General features: G+C 35.6%; 1 protein-coding gene across 5 annotated transcripts in view; it reads left to right on the plus strand.

Annotated features, from left to right (window-relative positions):
- The window catches only part of Alh (coiled coil domain containing protein Alhambra), a 33721-nt gene extending 13140 nt beyond the window's left edge, over positions 1-20581 (plus strand). For 3 of the 5 annotated variants that reach the window (XM_076134371.1, XM_076134370.1, XM_076134374.1), the window contains 17 exons: positions 2391-2528; positions 2618-2771; positions 3072-3240; positions 3786-3893; positions 4261-4382; positions 4710-4785; positions 5561-5653; positions 6860-6928; positions 10342-10451; positions 12848-12981; positions 13366-13470; positions 13983-14022; positions 14414-14585; positions 14912-15029; positions 15274-15408; positions 15678-15799; positions 15906-20581. In XM_076134371.1, coding sequence (XP_075990486.1) covers positions 2391-2528; positions 2618-2771; positions 3072-3240; positions 3786-3893; positions 4261-4382; positions 4710-4785; positions 5561-5653; positions 6860-6928; positions 10342-10451; positions 12848-12981; positions 13366-13470; positions 13983-14022; positions 14414-14585; positions 14912-15029; positions 15274-15408; positions 15678-15799; positions 15906-15944 — 1904 coding nt within the window. In that variant the 3' untranslated portion in view covers positions 15945-20581. Of the gene's footprint in view, positions 1-2366; positions 2529-2617; positions 2772-3071; positions 3241-3785; positions 3894-4260; positions 4383-4709; positions 4786-5560; positions 5654-6859; positions 6929-10341; positions 10452-12847; positions 12982-13365; positions 13471-13982; positions 14023-14413; positions 14586-14911; positions 15030-15273; positions 15409-15677; positions 15800-15905 lie in introns of all 5 variants that reach the window. The other 2 variants (XM_076134369.1, XM_076134375.1) reach the window with 2 other exon arrangements.
- Positions 20582-20861: the final 280 nt, after the last annotated feature.

Raw genomic sequence — 20861 nt, forward strand, 5'->3', positions numbered from 1 at the left:
GTCTAAAAATTCTTTGTTATAAGCGGATAAAGTGAACGTCTTCACAGTTTAAGATAGATGCGGTTCTTCTACGGTTTTATAAGAAAGCTCTCTTGTTTGTTTTAAAATTAAAATATTCAGTTCGTGAAGTGTGTTCATCGAGACTTGTTGCGGTTGCTGGCTGCTAAAGTTAAGTGTGCTAATATTGTGTAATTTTACCCGACTGCCCCAGGAGGTTAATGGTTTTCAGCTGTATGTATACCGTGTTTCTTTGGCCCGCTTTAGCCGAAACAGCTGGGTGAATTTGAATATTTAATGCGTCGCTAGATTTTCGGTAATTTTGAAAGTTTTATGCACACCTCGAATTGAAAATACAGTTTATTAAGGAATAACTACAACAATATTGTCTGATGTGTATTTGCTCATGTTGTATAAAATTAAATGAGCTTTATTACGTATCTTAACACTAATAATATTATTAGTACACAGTCGTTTTACTTAAATGCGATAATTTACAATGATTTTTAACACTTGAAGTTTTAGCCGGTATTTAAATATTAAGTACTTCTAAAAGTTCGTAAATCTATATTTTTTTTTATAGAATGCTGATTGATTGCAGAGAACATTAAATTATTTTATTCACAGTCACATTTTTTTAGTGTTAGTGTCTCTACTTAGGTTCGTATTAATAGCCGTGTTTCAGCTTGAGATCACGATTTTAAAAACCTATTTAACACACCGTTATTACGTTAAGTTATGTGCTTAAAGAAAAAGTTTATAGTCTTGATTATTAAAAAAAAATCTACTGCGTACATTATAAACGATTAAAAGAAAATATAATTTTTATTATTAGGTTAACAACAAGTTTTACACTATTTATGCATCTAGAAAACATACATTCACAACATTATGGTAAAACTTAAGTATAATAAATTACTTATGTACTAGGCTGACACTGCATGGATAAAATAGTTATAAATAACTACAACAGTTAGTAAATTTAATAAATTAATTATTTCTATCAAATAACATAAGTGAGATAATTTTGTAAAAAAAACTGTGACATTGAATTGCTCGATTATTACAAATTGAGATCAATATAAAAATGATTTATAAATAAAATTTATTAAATCATGAATCAAAGTTAAATACGGCAATTAGTACTTAAGTGAGAGTTTAAACAAATATAAATAAATAATAAGGTATCGCAATGCAGATACTAACGTAATAGTTACATTTATTGTGACATTTAACCGGGCAGTACTAATTGCACCTCAGATTTTTGTTTTATGCTGTTTTGATGTCGATTTATTATTTCTGATGCATTTATTAAAAATTGATCATGGCAATTATATTGCCAATGCTCGCGAAAGGGTTAAAATGATAGGTGAACGCGGTCTTAATATCGAGCTGTTAATACGAACCTCAGTGTAATGTCTGTCGCTTGAAAAAAAATTGGAATTGGATAATATAATTACTATTTGATTTCGCTTATCGTTGTTTCCTGCTCCGATTTTGAACCTCATAATAATTGTACTTTTTACTGAAGAATTTTTACCATAAATCTTACTTTTCATCCAAATTCATCAAAACCGAAGTCATTCAGTTAAATCATAGGGATTTTCATAACGAGCCAATCCATACATTTATATTATTATGATAAACGATCTCCGTAGACTTTCTGAAATGTAATTCTAGATGTTTAAATAGGCATTTATATTTGCATGCGACACCACTCGCTATACATATCCTGAACCGTCATTTCAGCTATCAATAGAAATCACTATAAATATTTTTATCATAGAAGTCAAATATTCAAAGCAAGGTATAGTGGGGTTGCAGGGTGTCTCACCATGGCTAATTTAATTAATTCTGTATCAAACACAAACATCTCTAGTGTCTAAGTGGACCTTTAGTGTTCAAAGGGCTGCCTTAATTCAATTAATTTGCTATTCCATAGCGGCGCATGGTTTGTACCTGCAGGCTTCGACTACCGCGACCCTACTGTATTTGTCCAAGCACATGACGCAGTGCCTTGCAAATTCATGTTGTTTATAGTTTGTTTGTTAAGTAAAGGGCACGGTACAAAGACATATCACATCACCTGCGATCGATAGTACGCACAATGGGTGACATCATTGCTTTGTGGTGTACAATAAGGGCTGAAACCTAAATTACTGATTAGCAGCTCTCAAATAGATTTTCCATGACTCTCAACATTTCAAATTACTCTTCTTTAGTCATATTTACGACTTTATTACTAGTTCATTTCAAATTCTAAATTATCCTTCAAAGCTTCATATGTAATGTTATGTCAGTAGTTTCATTCAGGTTCATGTTGAATGTTGTATGTGGCATGACTATCAGAGTACTGCGATGATATATAGGTGGCAAAATGCATCACTCGTCAGACAAGAAGAAACCGTCGCCGTCGCGGCGGGGCTCGTCGGCGGGCGACGGGGGCTCCGGCAGCAAGACCAGCACACCTGCACCGTCTCCACAACACACATCAACAAATGCAGAAACTTCGCAGCCACAGAGCGGCAGAGGTACTAAGTCTTGCTTCGGGTGTGGGTCCTCGCTGTTCTGCATTCTTCTCAAAATTTCAATCATCTAACTGCTGTACTTTGTCATGCAGCGTCTGGTAGCTCAACGCCCAGCACTTCGAAGGTAACACCTCCAGCCGCGTCGCCCACGGCTACCAAACCTGTAGAAAATGTTGGCGTCATCAGCTCAGTGGCTTCTGCGACGGCGGCCAGCGTGGCAACTATTACAACTGTACCACCTGCCAGGTGCGTTTAAAAGTCTGTTATTTGAAAAGTGTCTACAAATTGCTGAATGAGGAACACAGTTAAATTCTTGAAAATAAAATATTTTAGGTACACTACAAATTAGAATAAAATTTGCAGCCATACTCACGGAAACAAATTATACTTTTCATGACCTCTAAAATTTGCTAAAACGTTGTAAACTTCGACACCGGTATTGCAAAACAGCGATATATGAGACGCTACTACGCATTATTATCGATTTACGCTTAGTGGACAACTTTATTTTATTAGGAATGATTTAAATCGAGTGCATTTGTTTAGTGTTACTCCTACGACATCGGTGGTTCAAGCGCCAGCTCCGAAGCCTACGTACCAAGAGTCAGTGATCACCAACGTCGAATCAATGGAGACTAAACAGACAAAGAAGAGGAAGGCGGTGAACGCCGCCAACGCCGCCGCCGAGTATGTCTCTACCACTCCACCCGCGCCGGTAAATACTTATTACTCGTATTTTAATTTTCCCGTCCCGTCTCGTCCGCATCGATAGGTTTTCCTGCAATCTTCTTAACATCAAAAAATATTATGTGTAAAGTTTTAGTGCAAGCGCTCCATTAGTAAAAAAATAAAACAACATAAAATAAGTTTGAAGCTACCTTATAGTTACTTATAGGTAAAGCTTTTGCCGTCGGTTCCGCTCGCGGAGATTACTCGTCAAAGCGTATCAGACAGCTACTTTGGTACTTATAATATTGGTATGGAGTGTTATTGATTAAATTATCCATTCAAAATATTTCGTGCAAACACTCGACGTGGGTGTTTAGTTGTTTATGTAGTATTAATTTTCATAAGATTGCACATGGTTTTAGAGTACCTAATTCATGTGTTTTGTGTGAGAAAGGTATACAATTATGGAGGTTGTATCTATGCTATGTATGCACATGGCGGCATGTTTATTGTACATTATGGTGGAGGTAAGATATTTCTCCTAAATAGATAGCTTTTAAAGGTTTTCTTATAAACTGTGTGTTGGTGTAGGTGAATGAAACGCCGGCTGCTCAAGGGCCGAGCGGTTGGGAGGGCGGACATAGTAACGTCAACAATGATGTTCTTATGTCTGAACCTTCGGACAAAGTCATCAAAAAGGTATTTACCTTTATTTCAAACTGTTCTTTGTCAATGTTTCTGGTCAAAACTTTTTTTTTTGGTCAAGTTTTTTTTGTACTCAGTATTTTCAAATTATGTGAATTTTAACATTTAAACATACTTATGTTCGGTAATATCTTTAGATGATCTTCAGATTTGGGAAAGAGCGAAAATAATGTTAGGTTGCTATAAAATTAACAAGTTCAGGCTTATTAATAGGTGTGACTTTGGCGACAGCCGAAATTACGACTTGTTGCTTTGGAATTTGGTTGTTAGCTGCAGTACAGCATGGAACGTGGTATTATCAGTGTCACTATTGAAACAAGAAAGAGACGAATGAATAAGTAATAAAATGATGTTTGTATAGGCTAAGACGGACAACGTGGAGAGCGTGTCGGTGCCGACGTCGCACTTCGCTAGCGTGAGCCCGGCGCCTCCGCCCCCGCCGCCGCCGCCCGCACACAGCCCCGCTTCGCACCCCAGTCCTAGGTATCAATTACTAGTTATTAATTTTGACCCCTAGTTTCTTTGACTTGCATTCATGTATCCTATTTCTATTTCCTGCAATGTTTTACAAAATTTTTGAGACGACTGACGTTATATTAATTGGCAATTAGGTTCGAATCCTAAAGTTTAATTTTCACCTGAAACAAACAGGTAAGATGACAACAACGTCAGTATAACCATCTTAATCTCTAGAGCCGAGTTTTGTCAAGATGTGTTAGAGAATTGTCAAAGATCTGCTTTTGCAACCAATTTAATGCAGACAACATTGTTTTTCCGGGCAGATTTTCCATTTCATGATTATTTCCACAGGCATCTACCAAGCCCAATGCCTGGACCAAGTGGGCTGAACCAGGTTACTAACATACGATCACCATCGCAACCCCAGGTGAGTCCAAAACTTTAATACACCACAAAACAATAATAGACAACTGACTTATTCAAAAAAATCGCGTAAAAATATATTTATCTTGAATTATAGATAGTATTATTGATAGTATTTTTTAGGTAATATTCCCAGTCAATATATCCTAATAAGCTTTTGCTTTCGTCTTCGACGGCTTCGCATTGAGTCGAATGAGAATTACGCTTTGTGTGCTTCAATAGTGCTTTATCATCAAAATTACATTACCTACATATTTGATACAGTAATCATGCCATTCGTGAATTGTTAATGGAAATTGTATCGATATTATTGCATGTGTATTAGAATTATTGATTCAATGATTCACTATTCAAATATACTTGTCGAAGTAATATATAATTTGATAGTTATTGTTGTATTCAAGTGATACATTTTTAAAGAATAAATTATTTTTCTGAACTTTATTGGTTTGCGTAAATTTAAACAACACTCAATATTTCGACCTTTTCTAGTATTTGATCGTAAAATATTCATTGATTTAATGTTTTTCTAAATTACTCCTCTCGTCATTAAAATTTGTTTATTCATCATCATCAATCAAAATTTATAATCGCGACGCTATGATAACATCATCACCACACAGTACAATCACACTTTTATTTCATTGATTCAATGACATACACAACTTAGGATAAAGTTAGCACCTAGAACTGGTGTTATGATAGCGTCGCGATGTATTCTGCATGCTAGCAAGTTATTGGCCGAACGTGCGTACTAATGCGATGCGTGGGTTACGTAGGGGAAAGGCGAGCGCGACGGGCCCGCCTCGCTCCTGGTCTCTGTGCCGTTACCCTCGACCAGCCACGGCCTCAACCTCACGGCACACTCACAGGTTCATAACTTACCGCTGGACGCACAACTGTCTAAAACATCACAATTACCTTTTCATTATGACCTTTCTTCTATTGATAACTTTTACGGTAAACGACTTAGAACACTAGACATTGAGAAGGATCATGGTATGAATATAATAGACTTTTTAACTGAAGATTTTTCGGTCATCCTATCCACCAAGTTAATGTGCCTTTAATCGAAACTTACTACAGTTTCTATCAAGAAGTAAAAAACCCAGCTCCTATGTTGTTCCATATCATTCGGTAGACAAAGTTTTACATGTAACAACACAGATAAAAAACACGTATTTCTATTCATTGTTCTCAACCGATGGCGCTTCGTATCTATGAACAGAACTTTAACTGGTAGGTTTGAGATCCGTTACACGGTAGCTTTTCAATTCTATACAAAATAAAAGTGTGTTTATTTTACCCCAGTAGGTACGCATCTTCAGTAAAATATATCGAAATGAAGAGGTTTCAGACGAGAAGTCACTCACAAAATTAAGAAAGGACAGTGGCATTCAGTTTTTATATACTTGCGAGACAGGAATACGAAGTGATCTATCAAAATTACACACATCGAGAACTTGTGAACAGGGTGATGAATTACACGATTAAAAGAATTCACATTCGACACTTCTTTTTTGTGTGATTGTTTTATAGTTAAATGATCGTTGTGAGAATGGTTGTGCGTCCATCGATACATTTGCTTTATTAATAACTAACAGCTATCGCTTGACATTGTCGTGATGTATAGAGGTGCATGATCTCTATCACCGTCGCAGGCTTCGCTTCTGCGATGTATCGTCAATGTACTATCAATGTACTATGTGTTTAACTTTCTTCTATTGGATGAATACACGTTTCCTTCCCACTAAGGTAATTTTACATCGCTTTTTTGATCTAAATATATCACCTTTCAATTCGTTTTTATGGGGTATAATTAAGATTTGTCCTTCGTACTCTGCAACATCCCGGTTACGTAGGTTTTTTCGTTCTTTGTCAATAATTTATAGAAAAAAATTACGTAATAAGGATTTCGAATATAGCTGTTCGTGAACTTTCTTGCTAAAAATAAGATTTCGCAACAAATCAAGGGTTGAGCTTTGATTTGTTGCGTGCGCATATTTCTCGGTCAGTAATTAAAAATGCCTTACCCACGCAAGACGTATCATCGTAATAAGTACTCGCACCTATTTAAGGCGCCGCAAGCGATGCCTGTTGAGATGCCGGGTCCATCGCAGCACATCTTTCATCAACCACAAAAACAAGTAAGTGAAAGCCCTGCTACTTGGCACATTTCCACTCTTCCTTTTAGCAACCTTCGACTGTTTCTATTCCTTGGAAATAGTGCACCTATAACCCTAGAATTCCATTCCCTAATAGGAACCCTAATTTGATTTATTCAAATATCCTAGTCCCTGGAATTTTGTGGGGAATGACATTAAAAATTTGTTCTCTTCTAATAGACACCTGTCTTGTATTCGTCCTATCTTTCATAAAATCTTTCCCCTGGCTATTTTAATTTAATTAAGTATAATATGAGAACACCATATTCGCACCATATTCACTAGTACTACTGGTAATTTTAAAAGAACGAAAACGCTCTACTCTTAGTTGGAGACAGTTCGTAATGAGATGAATGATAGACAGTGCAAATGTCAATTAGAATGGCGGTAGAGGACTCCAATATGAACTTAATCAATAACGTTCATCAAAAATGCAGACGCGGAATACCTGCAGCGGTCGCAACTCGAGTATACCTATGTATGACTTTTATGTATGGCTATATCTTGCATAAGGATATCTTTATACAGGAAAATTCAAGTAACGTCAAGCTTCTTGAAAAAGGTTGAGAATTATGCACTTTGTAAGACGGTCATGTGAAGAGGATGAATGTAGATTGACATAAAAGATTTACTTCGCGAAAGTAAATGGTAATGCTGAAAGGCGACGTTTTAGGCACACATGCAGATCATATCGATGATGAACTGATGATCTTCAAAAGGTCATATGCGTCATACTCCTTGTATGATAAAATGTATGAATTTAGATATTTCAAGTATTTTTTAGGCCTGCGCTTTTGGCCTTCTTTGTTCTCTGCCTTTCTGATTGTAGCCCTAGAGAATGTTTGGTGCTACGTGTTAATCATAGATTTACCTTCTTATTCATAAAAATATATGAAGTTATGAAAGGCTATAAAGAATTTTGTCTCTTTTACTCCTTAGCGAAATGAAAAAGAGGAAACGTTGTAGTAGTTTTTAACTAAAATAGGTTTATAGTGTGTTTAAGAATAAGAGGGTTAATGTAAGTATGTATGTGATCTAATTACATACTAGTAATAAAACCTGTAATAAAGTAATGACATGTAGACAATGTGAAGGAAGCACAATGAGTATCAAAGGAAGGGTCGTATTGTATTATCTATTTTAATGAGACCAAAACAGTTGCAGAATGTATAATTCTGTTACCACATGCAAAAAAGCCTATGTATAGCAATTGTTCTGCTATGAACCTAAACATAGTTCTTTATAGACTAATTATATCCACCTGTTGCTTTCGTATTATTGTTGGTTTAAAAATAATCGAAGTATTGTTAGGTCTTTCACGAAGTCGCTGAGGGTTAATAATGATTACTTGAGATTGTTTTGACTCGCTTCCAGGTGTTTTGTTCATTAGCCATCTCATTTGTTTTGTTTTTTTAACAAACAGGGATAATACCGTTGGAAATTGGTTAATTACTTACTAGCTTAATGTAAATAAACAGGCCAATTTTTCAATTAAAGGAAATAAATCAAATCCTTTCTTGTATTTTCGCAAATAATATAAATATTTTGACTTTTGCCTTTACTCCCTTTAAAATTCGGGATTTTATTGCAAATAATACTATGTAAAAACAAAACGGCGAGACACAGACAAGACAAGAAGATGTTTAAATTCCCATGCTACAAGCGTCACCCGTCAAATAGGTAAATGATACAATCTAAAAAAATACCACGAGACTTGCTAGCAAACCAAACTTGACTTTCTAAAGACAGGGGTGTGAATAAAAAATGTAAAGAGCTGCTCACACAATAGACCTGTCCTTACAATGTATACAACTGGCTACCGCTATACCGTAGGGATGTACTGCTCTACTTTATTGATACAACACTTCATTCAAATAATAATAATGACAGTTTTTGAAAACTATTTTATATTTCAATGGTACGCATATTTTATACGCAATAACGGTATTTTAACAGTCCTAGACGCTACAGTAAACTTGTAGTTCCTAAATGTCCGCACCAACGGTCGTTCTTCTAAAATTAATCTACTAGAAATGTGAGTAAAAACTTTCGTTAAAAAAAAGTAAGGAAACTAATAACATAAAACAAAACAGCTCATTAAAAAAATCGTTTTCGGGAATCGTGTTCGCGCGTCTATCACCCTAGCGAAGTTAAATATTGCGATTTCGTACCTGATCCCAACCCCTCGTCTACCTGCCTATCCCACATGTTCGCAGCTCACCAGGCCTTGGTCCCACAACTCCCATTCAGTCGCACATCGCCGCTAGGCGAGCGCACATCTGCTGTACAAACTTTACTACATCGTTGTCAATGATAGTGCCCACGCGTTGTAAATAAATTGGAACAAACTTTAAATGTATCATGGTAAGTTAATAGCGTGTGATTTTATGTTGTGTTTGTATCATTCGTGACACGTGTGAGTCTCCCGCGAATCAGTGGTTGCGAAACGTTCAAACCTTATAACTGATTCTTTGCTAGAACTTAGTTAAAAAGTTATCTTTCGTCTGGTGCCGAAGCCACTCACTTTGCAAAAGTTTATTGAGCGTTTGTTTCGTACTCGAACTTTATTACAGGTTTCCTCAACTCTTTTGTTTTTGAGGAAACAATTGCTTTTTATTTAAAATATTTCTTCATTCAAAAGAAGTAATACGTAATTGCTTTTTCGTGATGTAACTTTGTTTTCTCTCGAAAGTTTTGTGAATCGTGGTGATTTATCTTTATAGCTTGTTAGCGTAAAGTTTTTTTTTTTTCAATTTGTCAATACGTATGTAATGCCATTTGCCGATATATAGAATCTGGGTTAGGGATCAATTACGATATTATTTTTAAATTCAGAATCCAATTGATTTAATTGACCCAATTTTGATTGCGTTCCGAATCGGTTCCATTGAAGTAATATGTATTTCATTTATCGGATGAAAGATCAAAATAGCGCCGTTAGTTTGCCGGGTTTAACAAAATATATATATTGCTATAGATAAGCGACAAATGAATGAAGAGTCATAACAGCATCGTTTGATATGTCAAAATCGAACTCAAAAAATTATTCGCCTCATTTAGACTCATTGGGAACACTTATGAATATCAAATAAAATACAATTCGGTATAATGTGATGTCACTCTTTGTGTGGTGACCTATTTAACGTTTGCAAGTTGTACAACTATGTGTATGGAAGCGATATGTTTTATAAGGACATGTAATTCACATAATTTATTTATGATGACTGAACACATGTTGTTTTCTGACGCCACTTTGCGTACGTACATATTTGAGCGATATAAAGTACCTCAGTACTGTGATGATTTTATTTGTATTAATTTTGAACGGGCAAGTTGCAGAAGTGCTCTTCGTTGGTGGCTGTGTGTGGTTTAAGTAGTGTTGTGATCGTTTACAGGCGGCGATGGACACTAGCATCACAGGGCATTCACCGCATGCAATTCCCAGTCGTTCCTGGGGAGGACTCAACGTGGCCTACGAAATGCAACAAGATCCTAATAAACCTGGGCAAGTATTACTCACTGTTACAACTTTTCTATTACATTCATTAACATTTTTCGTTGGTTTATCTTTGTTGGTAAACAAAATAAATGAATTCGATAAAGCCTCAGTTTCATATAGAAACCATTAACAGGATATTTATAGATCTTAAATGATTTAAGATCTATAAATATCCTGTTAATGTTTAAGATCTTTCGATTAAAAAATATGTATTTAACACGGTTTTTTTATGTCACCAAGACTTGTGACACCAAGAATGTGCTTACTAACTGGCTTGCGTAATTAACATTTGACAAATATATATAAGTTTTGTCATGGACAGCTGTATTTATCGTCATTTTTATCAGCTGCCCGTAGATATAATTTCAGATATTTTTGTGTAATACTTTTAACTGACAGAATTGATGTCTATTATTAACAATGGTAGTATAGAATGACACGTAATTATTATAGAATGGGGAGGCGGTACTTGCTCCTTGCATCGAGTATGGAAGACTCGATTTGTTTCCAACTTTATTCGATTCTATATCTCGTTTACTTGGGTACGTGTTAAATGTCTGACAGATGTAATGTTCACAGCTTAGCGTAAAGTTTAATATTTATTAATTGATGGTATAATAAAAATGCTAGGAGTGGCTATTAAAATGTATAGATCTGCATTCTATAAATAATTATTTTTAAAAAAGGCAAACCTGTAATTTATTTTTATAGCCTAGTTTTTTAGACGCCAATAAAAGAGAATCCAATTGCAAATTCCCCGGGTTCAATTCCTGGGACATTAAAATATTTTTTTTTATAAGAAATTTGGAATATATTTATTAGAGGCTCCCGACTCGAAAGTAGCTGCATAAACTTGGTTCTTTTACCCTTAGATATCAAATCAGGTTATGGTTACTTTTGTATTAAAATAAAATACTTATTCAACAACGTATGAATAGAAATTATGACGAGGTCTGTATAATAATATTATTATGTATTGCAGACAGAGCCCTGAACTATATACCATAAATCCCACTCGAACGGAGCGTAAACAATAAAATTTTACTTGAAAATGCCTTTGTAATACTTCAACCAAGTGAATTGGAACAAGGCTGGCATGTTTTTGTATAAAGCGAATTTATAAATATTTTAATATTTTATTGTTAGTGTTGCCACGGTGTAGCATTTGCACATGCTTGTCTGGCTTTGCGGCTGAGCGTAGTTTAAAAAAAATACAAGAATGCAATAAATACATATAAACAATTTGACATAATATATTTAAATATTTGTTTTAACATTTTTTTATACTTACAACGTAACTTTTACTATATAAATAAGAAAAATACTAATATTTGTTAACTAAATATTAGTAGAATAGAAGTGGAGGGCCAGTTTTACCAGTTGTTATAATTAGGTGTCTGATAATCATTTCATCAAGAAATGAACTTTGACAGTTGTTTTGTATGAAAAAAAGTATGAAGACCACTGTCATAAATCTATCTGATAAGCTAACTAATACTTATCGGAATCATAAATCAGTATGCGTACAACGTATCTCAATTGGCAACTAGTGTACATCAAATTGATGGCCACTATTCGTAACACTACAATCACTATAAGTGTTAATCACTGTAATCTAAAAGAGAAGACGATGCACAGTATACTTGCTTTCAAATAATTGTAACTGAGATACGTGATAGACGTATTGAAACCCAATTGAACAAAAAAGTTGCCTTTTGTATCCATTCTCAAAATTAATCTTTTATTGTCTATAATAAAATATATCATAGTATTTTGCTAAGCTGTGCGTAGTAACTAATGCTGATGCGCCTTTAATGAGTAAAAAACATATCAAGTTCAAACTGATTAGTGAAAGAACCTTGAACAATATTATCAATACCAATTTAGACTAAGACGATTGAATGCCATGCAATATTTCGAGATGCGACAAAAAATATAGCTGGCGTATGCTATTTTGGCTGCTAATTTGTAATGCTTTACAAGCGACATCGCTGTGCTTACTTTTCTAAGTCATGAAAATTTTATTGTTAATAACTCTTAATGAACTATTTCCAGTATTAAATCTTCAGATAGTGCTATTGTGTAGCAGACAGGTAGTCTCTAGGTACCACACAAAAATAAGTAATGATTATCACTTTGTATACGACTATAACTGTCAAAGCTGAGTGGTTAGCAGTTCTCTTTCACGAGGTAACGGCACTATTATAGCATATTACATTAAAATTCGTACAACTGCGGCTAATGAAGTTAGGCATAAACATCAATTGTCAAGTAATCAAGTTATATCCGCTGGCGTGATATGCTTTGCAATGATTTTTCCATGGCTCAATGTATATGATAGGGTGTATACTTTCTATATTAACTGAAACAGCTTTCTATATAGAATTCTCTATTGTCAACAGTGTGAGTGGTATGGCCGGCACTAGTAAGGACTTGGGCCCCAACATGGGCCCCATGCCCCCTACCACCATTCGCAACAAGAAGCGAGCTGCTATGACCTCTGTTGTAGCCATGGCTAATGCACCACAGGCTATGCGTAAGTAAACATTTATTGATCGAATAACTAAAGTACACTTCATTGAGTTCATTTGTGTGGTAATTTTAATATGGTCATAATTGAAAAAGACCATGTGACAACACAGACTAAAACAAAATCACCAGTTACGACAGTTAGAGCTAACATATCGTATAGATTTACCTGTACTTACATTTGTTGATAGTAAGATTTGAAAAATATAACAAATGTTGATTACACAAATAAAAGAAGCAATAGAAAAAGCCATACAGTTCTTAAAGCCTTTCATAAAGAGAAGTCCTCAAATAAAGACAACGTTTCACTACAGGTTGAAATATAGTTCAGAATTTTCTATTATAGTGTGAATATCTGAATTTACTAAACACTTACAAAATTGTTTTACAGAGACGGTGACCACACAGAGCTTGGCGAGCGTGCGCCGACAGCCGCAGCCAACTCCGCCGCCTATCTACCAAGAGACCATCAAAGATTCACCGCCCAGCTCGCCGAGTAAGTATCGCTTGCACACTTCACTTACACAAACTATCATAAAGTTACTCCCACAACACTTGGTTCTTTCCACGACATAGTAACTTGCATAAAAAATTGCGTAATATGCAAAGTATTATTTGAAATGTCACGTTTGATATTAGTTTTAGTATAAGACCGTGTTAGTTTTAAATACGACATTGCTTTTGTATTTATTTTCTTGTATTGACGTACAATGCTTTATGCGCGTATACGTTAGTCGCACGTATCTTGTATACTAAAGCCCATGTTTATTATTGGAGTACTAAAAGACTTCTTAAGAGTATAAAGATTATTCTGGAATATTGAACATGCTGTTTGCAGCAAACAAAGAAAAAAACGATCATGTATTTCAGTAAATACATTACTTTGAATATATTCAGTTAGATGTCCCTGATTTGTTATTTTACAAGAGGAAGAGGAAGGTCACAGGAGATTATGTGTTATTCATAACTTGATTTTGTTATTCTAATGTTATTTGTGTTCTCTTGCAGGCTCGGAGCGCCCGCTCAAACCTAAAATGGAAGCGTCCAAGTAAGTACCTTTTTATATTACCTGCAATAAAATTATTGGTCCTTATTTCACTATTTTTTTCTTTAATTTCTTCTGATTTTGGGGACAGGTCTTCACAAAATATTGTATTATTATAATAACTGCCTTAAAAAGCTCTATAAATGCCTTGGAATGTTGTACATAACCGTCGCCCTGATAAATATTTCTTTTTTGCCGAGCAAGGCAAATATCGGCAATATTTCTTCAGTCACTTGTTTAAAGTTTTAAGGTTGCCTTGAATTCTTTATAATATTTTAAAAAGACATGAATGTTAACTTCATTATTGCACTAAACGATGTATTTTACAATTTTATTTATTAACAAGTTCTAATGTTAATTCTTACATTAACAATATGATTATTTGTTGATTTAGGATGGGTGTATCGTGCACGGCGCCTCACATGCTGGGCAACGAGCTGAACCCGGAGAGCGGCGCGGCGGCGTGCCTGCAGGAACAGCTGAGCGCCGAGCTCGCGGCCCATGCTGCCGGCACCGCGGGCGCCGACCCGCTGATCCCGCCGCCGCTCATGAACAAGGCAGCTGCGGTACGAAAACCTATACTAATAAGAGACAAGATTCCTATCCACTGTGATATAGTGGTCTTTTAACTCTGAAAAGCACTCGTCCAAAGCAATGCCAGCTTAGCTACTTATAAAATTGGTCAAATTCTAAGTGATTGTTAATTAAATATAAATTATTTAATGGGTAACTATAGTCATGACATCTGTGAAGTTGAGACGTTGGCGATCACCATTCTATAAAGATAAATGTTTCCTGTAACAATTTTTGAATATTCACACTTATTAAATTGAAGAATTCACACTTAGATATATTATTCATAAATTATACAGTTAAACTGTTTGTACAACAGGGAGCTAACAACAGCTCCGGGCGTGGTTCTTCCGGCGCGCAGAGCCTCGACCAGCTGCTGGAGAGGCAGTGGGAGCAAGGCTCACAGTTCCTGATGGAGCAAGCTCAGCATTTTGATAGTATGTATAATTAAATTGTATTGAATGTAGACATATTGATTTTATTTCATTGATTCTGCTTTTAATTTTTTTTCGCGCAATATTCGTTATTTTATCCTAGTATCTTTGAATTAACAATTACATCAACATTATTGCTTTCTTGGTACAATTTATTTCAACACTTTGGCATCTACAATACATTTGGACGAGATTGTATGCTATCTGGATGTCTACATAGGTGTATTTCATATTTTATACTGTACAGTTGCGTCGCTATTGTCGTGCTTGCATCAGCTGCGTACGGAAAACGTTAGGCTGGAGGACCATGTAGGCAGCCTGCAGTTGCGCCGCGATCATCTCCTAGCCGTCAACGCACGACTTGCTATACCGCTCACAACTGGTATGTCTGACATTCACTCGTCTATCTTTGGAACACTTGTAAATATTTCTAACATGTTATTATGATGTATACTTAAATTTCGTGTATTTTTTTTCCTCTAACTACACTTAGCCAGCTTTGTGGAATTACCATTCATATTGAGGTGGATTGAGCTGCTACTCTGTGTCAAACATAGTGTGGCATTCAAGCTATTATGACTTGGGTATTTTATTCAATATGTTTATAGTTTTTTTAAATATATGGTATAACATTATAATGTGTGAGTGCAGTGACTAGCGGACCGCCGGAGCCGAGCCGGTGCCAGATGCAGCGCGAGAACGGAGCGCAAGTGCGGCCACCGCCGCCGCAAGTTCGCGCTGCTGAGACCATTACATCTGAGCGCTCCCACCAGGTACCGTACATGTGACCAACGTACCATAGCGACACATTACTCTTACCCCTTTTATCGATGACCTTACCTGTCATATAAACTGATGTGTGAATACTTGGTGTGATAGCAGCTAATTATGAGAGAAGTACAACAAAAGCCCAGCTGAAAGGAGATGGGTGGCGGCGGAGGCGGTGGCCAGCCTTCGGCCACCCCGGGGCCCTCCTCAGCCGACCCGGATGCGCTGCGCACTGTCCAAACGTTCATCATGCTCGAGCAACGACGCAGGGCTGACTTCTCCATCGATTCCATACTAAAATTCGATCATTAAATCATCCGCGGCCCACCCAAAACTGGCCTACACATAATAGACATTTGCTCCCCGAAACACGGCTTTCATATTGTTTTTGATTCTAAATTGACTCAAAGTGGATTTTAGTACGCAAACGTTGTGAATGCGTCGGACAGCTTGTGAACAATATTATATGATGCTGCGCGGCTACATCTCGTTGCCACCACTCGATACTAGGACTGAGCGTTGCCGGGAGGCTTCGCCCTCGGCGGTACGAATTTACGAACGAACTTGAATACCAGTGCTCTTGTTAGCTGCGAGCCTACAATTTTATTGTATTTACATTTAAATATTATATTATATCGACGTACACGAGTGCGTTACATATTTTTGGGCGGTATAAGCGTTTATACGTCGTGTCGAGGTTAATATCTTGAATGCTGGCGATCTACAATAGTACGAACGGCATTTCTCGCATGTATACTGTATCACAGTAACGTTTAGAAAGTTTCCTAAAATATATAAATGTTTCAGCGCGTCCATTGTTACTATGGATTTTAAATAATTGTAGTGATGTAATCTTGCTGTACCTGTATTGTATTAGGCTACAGATGTACGTGTATTAAGATTGCGCGACGTGTCGTGTTCGCTCTTGTAGTGTCTTTTCTATGAGCGAAGTCGCGTGATGCCGAATGGACGTGCTGGAAGTGTTGCCGCGCGACGTTCGTACTGCGGTAGTGGCTCCTGCTCACGGCACCACCGACTGAGTAGAATTACGCCGAGTGCGCTCTATCTAATAAGTGTTATGATATATTGAACTGGATCAACAACTGATCGCTAGATGGGCGGTTCTTTTGAACCCAACTATTTCAATGTTTACTTTTAGCTAATAGATTTAAAATACGTACGTTATATCAAATACCATTTATTGCGGAGTGGGAAGTAAACTTTCTGCGTGTACATTGTGTTACGAATGAATGGTTCGGTTTGCGGGAAATTATCATTTCCTGTGCTAGACTCCAAAGCTACGTTAAAATGTTTTAACTGGGGGATACTCGAGTAAAGATTTGAATGTAAGTTAAATAATAAAAGATTTATTCCACTCGCAATATAAATCAATTTATATTAAATTGTACGGCACATTGGCCTGGACGCTATTTGTTTTCTAAATAAATATAAAATAAAATGGGAAATCATTTAACAAAAAAATAATTGGTGTCCTACATATATGATGAAGATGATTTACTAATAAACATAGATACATTGGTGTTAGTTATTAATGTAATGATATAATTGTCTGTAATATTTGAAGATACTTCAACTCGACATGATATCCGGCACACACTCGGTGACACATGGTGTTCTGTAACAAATAATAAATACTGTGCTGGCATATTTATCTGTTGAAATAGTTGCATACTTTCAGTATTATATTATATATTCACTATGTGATAGAGTACGTTCCTTTAAGATTGTGAAATAGATGTTCTCATCAGTTTATGTAATATGGTACTACAAACGCCGAGACGTTGTATTTCGCACATATCTCTATGTTACGAACGAGTTTTCAGGTCGAGGTAGTCGTTGTGTGGTATGTGGACACTCGACACACTGTGACAGGCACATAGAGAATCTATGTAATAACGTTCAAATAGACGTTCTCTTACGAACTTTCGTAGTGTAGCACAGCAATCGTCTACGATGTAGCCCGTTTCACGATTACGATGAATGTATCGATTATAATCATTGTACTACTTACTACTGGTATAATAATCTCAATGTTGTTATCGATGTTCAACTATTTTATCGGTGTTGAATGTTCAATGGATATCTATCTCGGTTCTTAATCATACCGATTGTAATCAAGTTTTAGTCCCACACCAGGCCAGTCGATCAACATGGTCTCGAGGCCGTCTCTCCACTCTCTGACCGCCTTCAAGCGGAGCTTTATGTGTCGTCCTGTTAATAAAAATAATAGATATTATAAATGTTAGTGCTCATTATGACACAATTTATAGATATAATAGTTCAGTGTCTCTGACCAGTTGGTCGGGACCAATAGTTATTTGTCACGTTAAGAGTTCAGAGTTTAATCGCTGTTGTAGGCCCCCCTGTACCCCGTGACGTCAGTCGCTCGCACCCCGCCTTGAGACGGCCTTCTCCCTCGACTTCATACGTTTGGGAATATAACAGTTTCTATTACTCGTCATTATGTGATCTAACGTTGTCTAAAGTAACTCCCAGTGAACAAATCTAAAGAATTTATGTACAAATGTAACTTCTAATTATATGTATTTTAACAAAGCAAACTAGTTTCCCCTGGATTTGGTTTATGTGTTTCTTATAACATCGGTTTCACCACCTGTAGTTACATAATTGTTCACTTTGCGGAATTCGAACAATATTTGACTGATATTCGTCGCTACGTTATCTAGCGCATAGTGATCTATCTATAAGTGGTGAAACTGGAACTAAATGTCATGACACTATTCCTTAGTTCTTCTTATGTAAACACGATGGAATTATTGGATTATTTCGTGCGTTCGTCTAAAGCAGCTTTTTATCGTTGTTGTAATTGTTAAATCATAATGTGTGCGCTACTTGGAAGGACCGTTTGTACCATCCAGCTTCAGGCATTTTGCAATAAGTGCTCAGATAATAATGTCACGCCCTTCGAAAATATCAAAAGTTATATTTTTATACTTCTTCAACAACATTTTAAAATTATATTTGGAAGAAAACTTTATAAATATTCTGTATTTTTCTATTATATTTCGAGAAAATCTGAAAAAAATAACTAAAATGTTCAACTGTATTTATAAAGCGTGGCATTATAGGTATACCGTGTGGTAATCGGTGATTGATGATTTTATTTGATAAAGAGTAAATCTTTTTACTTATAAACGTTTTATGATATCGGAATTGCTAATTAGTTACAATAATAATTACGCTATGGACTGTGTGTGGATTTTAGCCCACCACATAATAATATTGACTTAACATGTACTAACTCTTGTAATGTGTTCATCTCTGTTATGTTAACTATTTAAACAATATTTGGGACATCTATCAAATGAGAATTTAAAACAGTTTTATAAGTAAAGAGAGACCGTGCAGCAAAATGTATATTATGTTACATTTCCAAATGTAGATTATTTGTTGAAAATTATATTTTTAAGTACTTTTTAGATTGGTTAAGTGTCATTTGTTTTTATTATCGATTAGTGTAGATTCAGGCTAGACTGAAAATACGGATATTATATTACGAAACACAAGCAATGTTAAATGTTTAGACGTTATAAAATTTTTAGGGTTGAAAAGTCAGGCTACACACATATTTGGTTCTGCTTTAATCGGCCTAGCCGGGTGGCTTAATCGAATACGTGTAGATGAACGCGATCGGCACAAGCCGAACAAGTGAGTCGAGACGGCTTTGTTGTTCGATGAATATTGTCGAACCGAATGTGTAGCAAGCCTTACGTAATGATATAAAATTGAAGGAAAAATGAAAAATTTGAAAAGTGGCAGCCTGAATCTAACCTGTCGGGAATTAGGGTGTTTCTTAAGTATCAGTGTTTTATCTTGTAAGGCCATTGTAAACTTCATGTGAAGTGATCTCAGTCTGTAGTACTGATTTGTCGAGTTCGTATTCTTACTGTACGTGTTTAAGGCCCGGTTTCACTTCTGGATAAATATTGGATAACTTATCAAAGAGAACATTGACAGTGGTTTTCAAATTTTTCTCTGTATGATGATGATATTATGTCACTTTATCTTCCGGATTGGTTATCTGACACTTACGCTGTGAAACTGGCCCTTACTGTTTCTTTTATATTGTACACTAGTCACCATTATACTAACATGATAATTGTGATATTATAATGGTTTATCAGACTGATTTGATTGTATGTTTTAACCACAATCCATTATATTTTTGTATTTTTTCTTAGGCCTAAATGTTTGTCACCGTGACTCCTAATAACCAAACTTTTTGTAAAAATGTTCTTAAAAACGATGTTTAATTTCCATACATGAATAAACAAAAATAAGGCAAATAATAACGAAAAACAGTGGGCCAATTTGTTTAATCTCATTGAACAACATTTGTTTTATCGCATTCGATCACATGATTTTAAGCAGTAACAAACACTATCGTTTCCGATTCGCATAACTTTTTTGATTGTCAACAAGCAATTATGTCAATACTCAATAGTGTCTCATAGAATTGTTTGTTATTAAGAGTCACAGGTACTAAGGTCTACTTATCTTTTATATTGTCTTAACGCACAGTGAAAATATTAACTCGTTATTTAGTGGGAATAGTGAAGAATATAAATTATGACTGATTTTATGTAATTAGTTTTAAATTAAATGCATTAATTTGGATTTGCAAATATTTTTTAAACTGTCGTGCTCTTTAATAATTACAGATTTATTGCATTTATCGGTGATCTATCATATACAGTCAATTACCAAACGTAATAGAACTACCTTCAATAAATTATAATCATAAATATTGTTTTTTATTTACTACGACTCCTTACACAATAGACGAAGTAAAAACAAAAGTTTATAACAGGATAAAATATTCTGTTACTTATGTAGATCCTACTGTTGGTATTACCTAGAGTAGTTATTGAGCTTAGCTAGTGGATTATTAGACGCTAATTAAGTTTTTTTAAACCTAAATGAAATCATAATAATAATACATTTTTTAATATGATGAACTTTCTAACAATTCTCAAAGGAGTTCATAACAAAACGCCAGATGTCATACACCTACGAAGTGAAACA

This window comes from Anticarsia gemmatalis, chromosome Z (genome assembly GCF_050436995.1).
Source record: "Anticarsia gemmatalis isolate Benzon Research Colony breed Stoneville strain chromosome Z, ilAntGemm2 primary, whole genome shotgun sequence".
Taxonomy (NCBI): Eukaryota; Metazoa; Arthropoda; class Insecta; order Lepidoptera; family Erebidae; genus Anticarsia; species Anticarsia gemmatalis.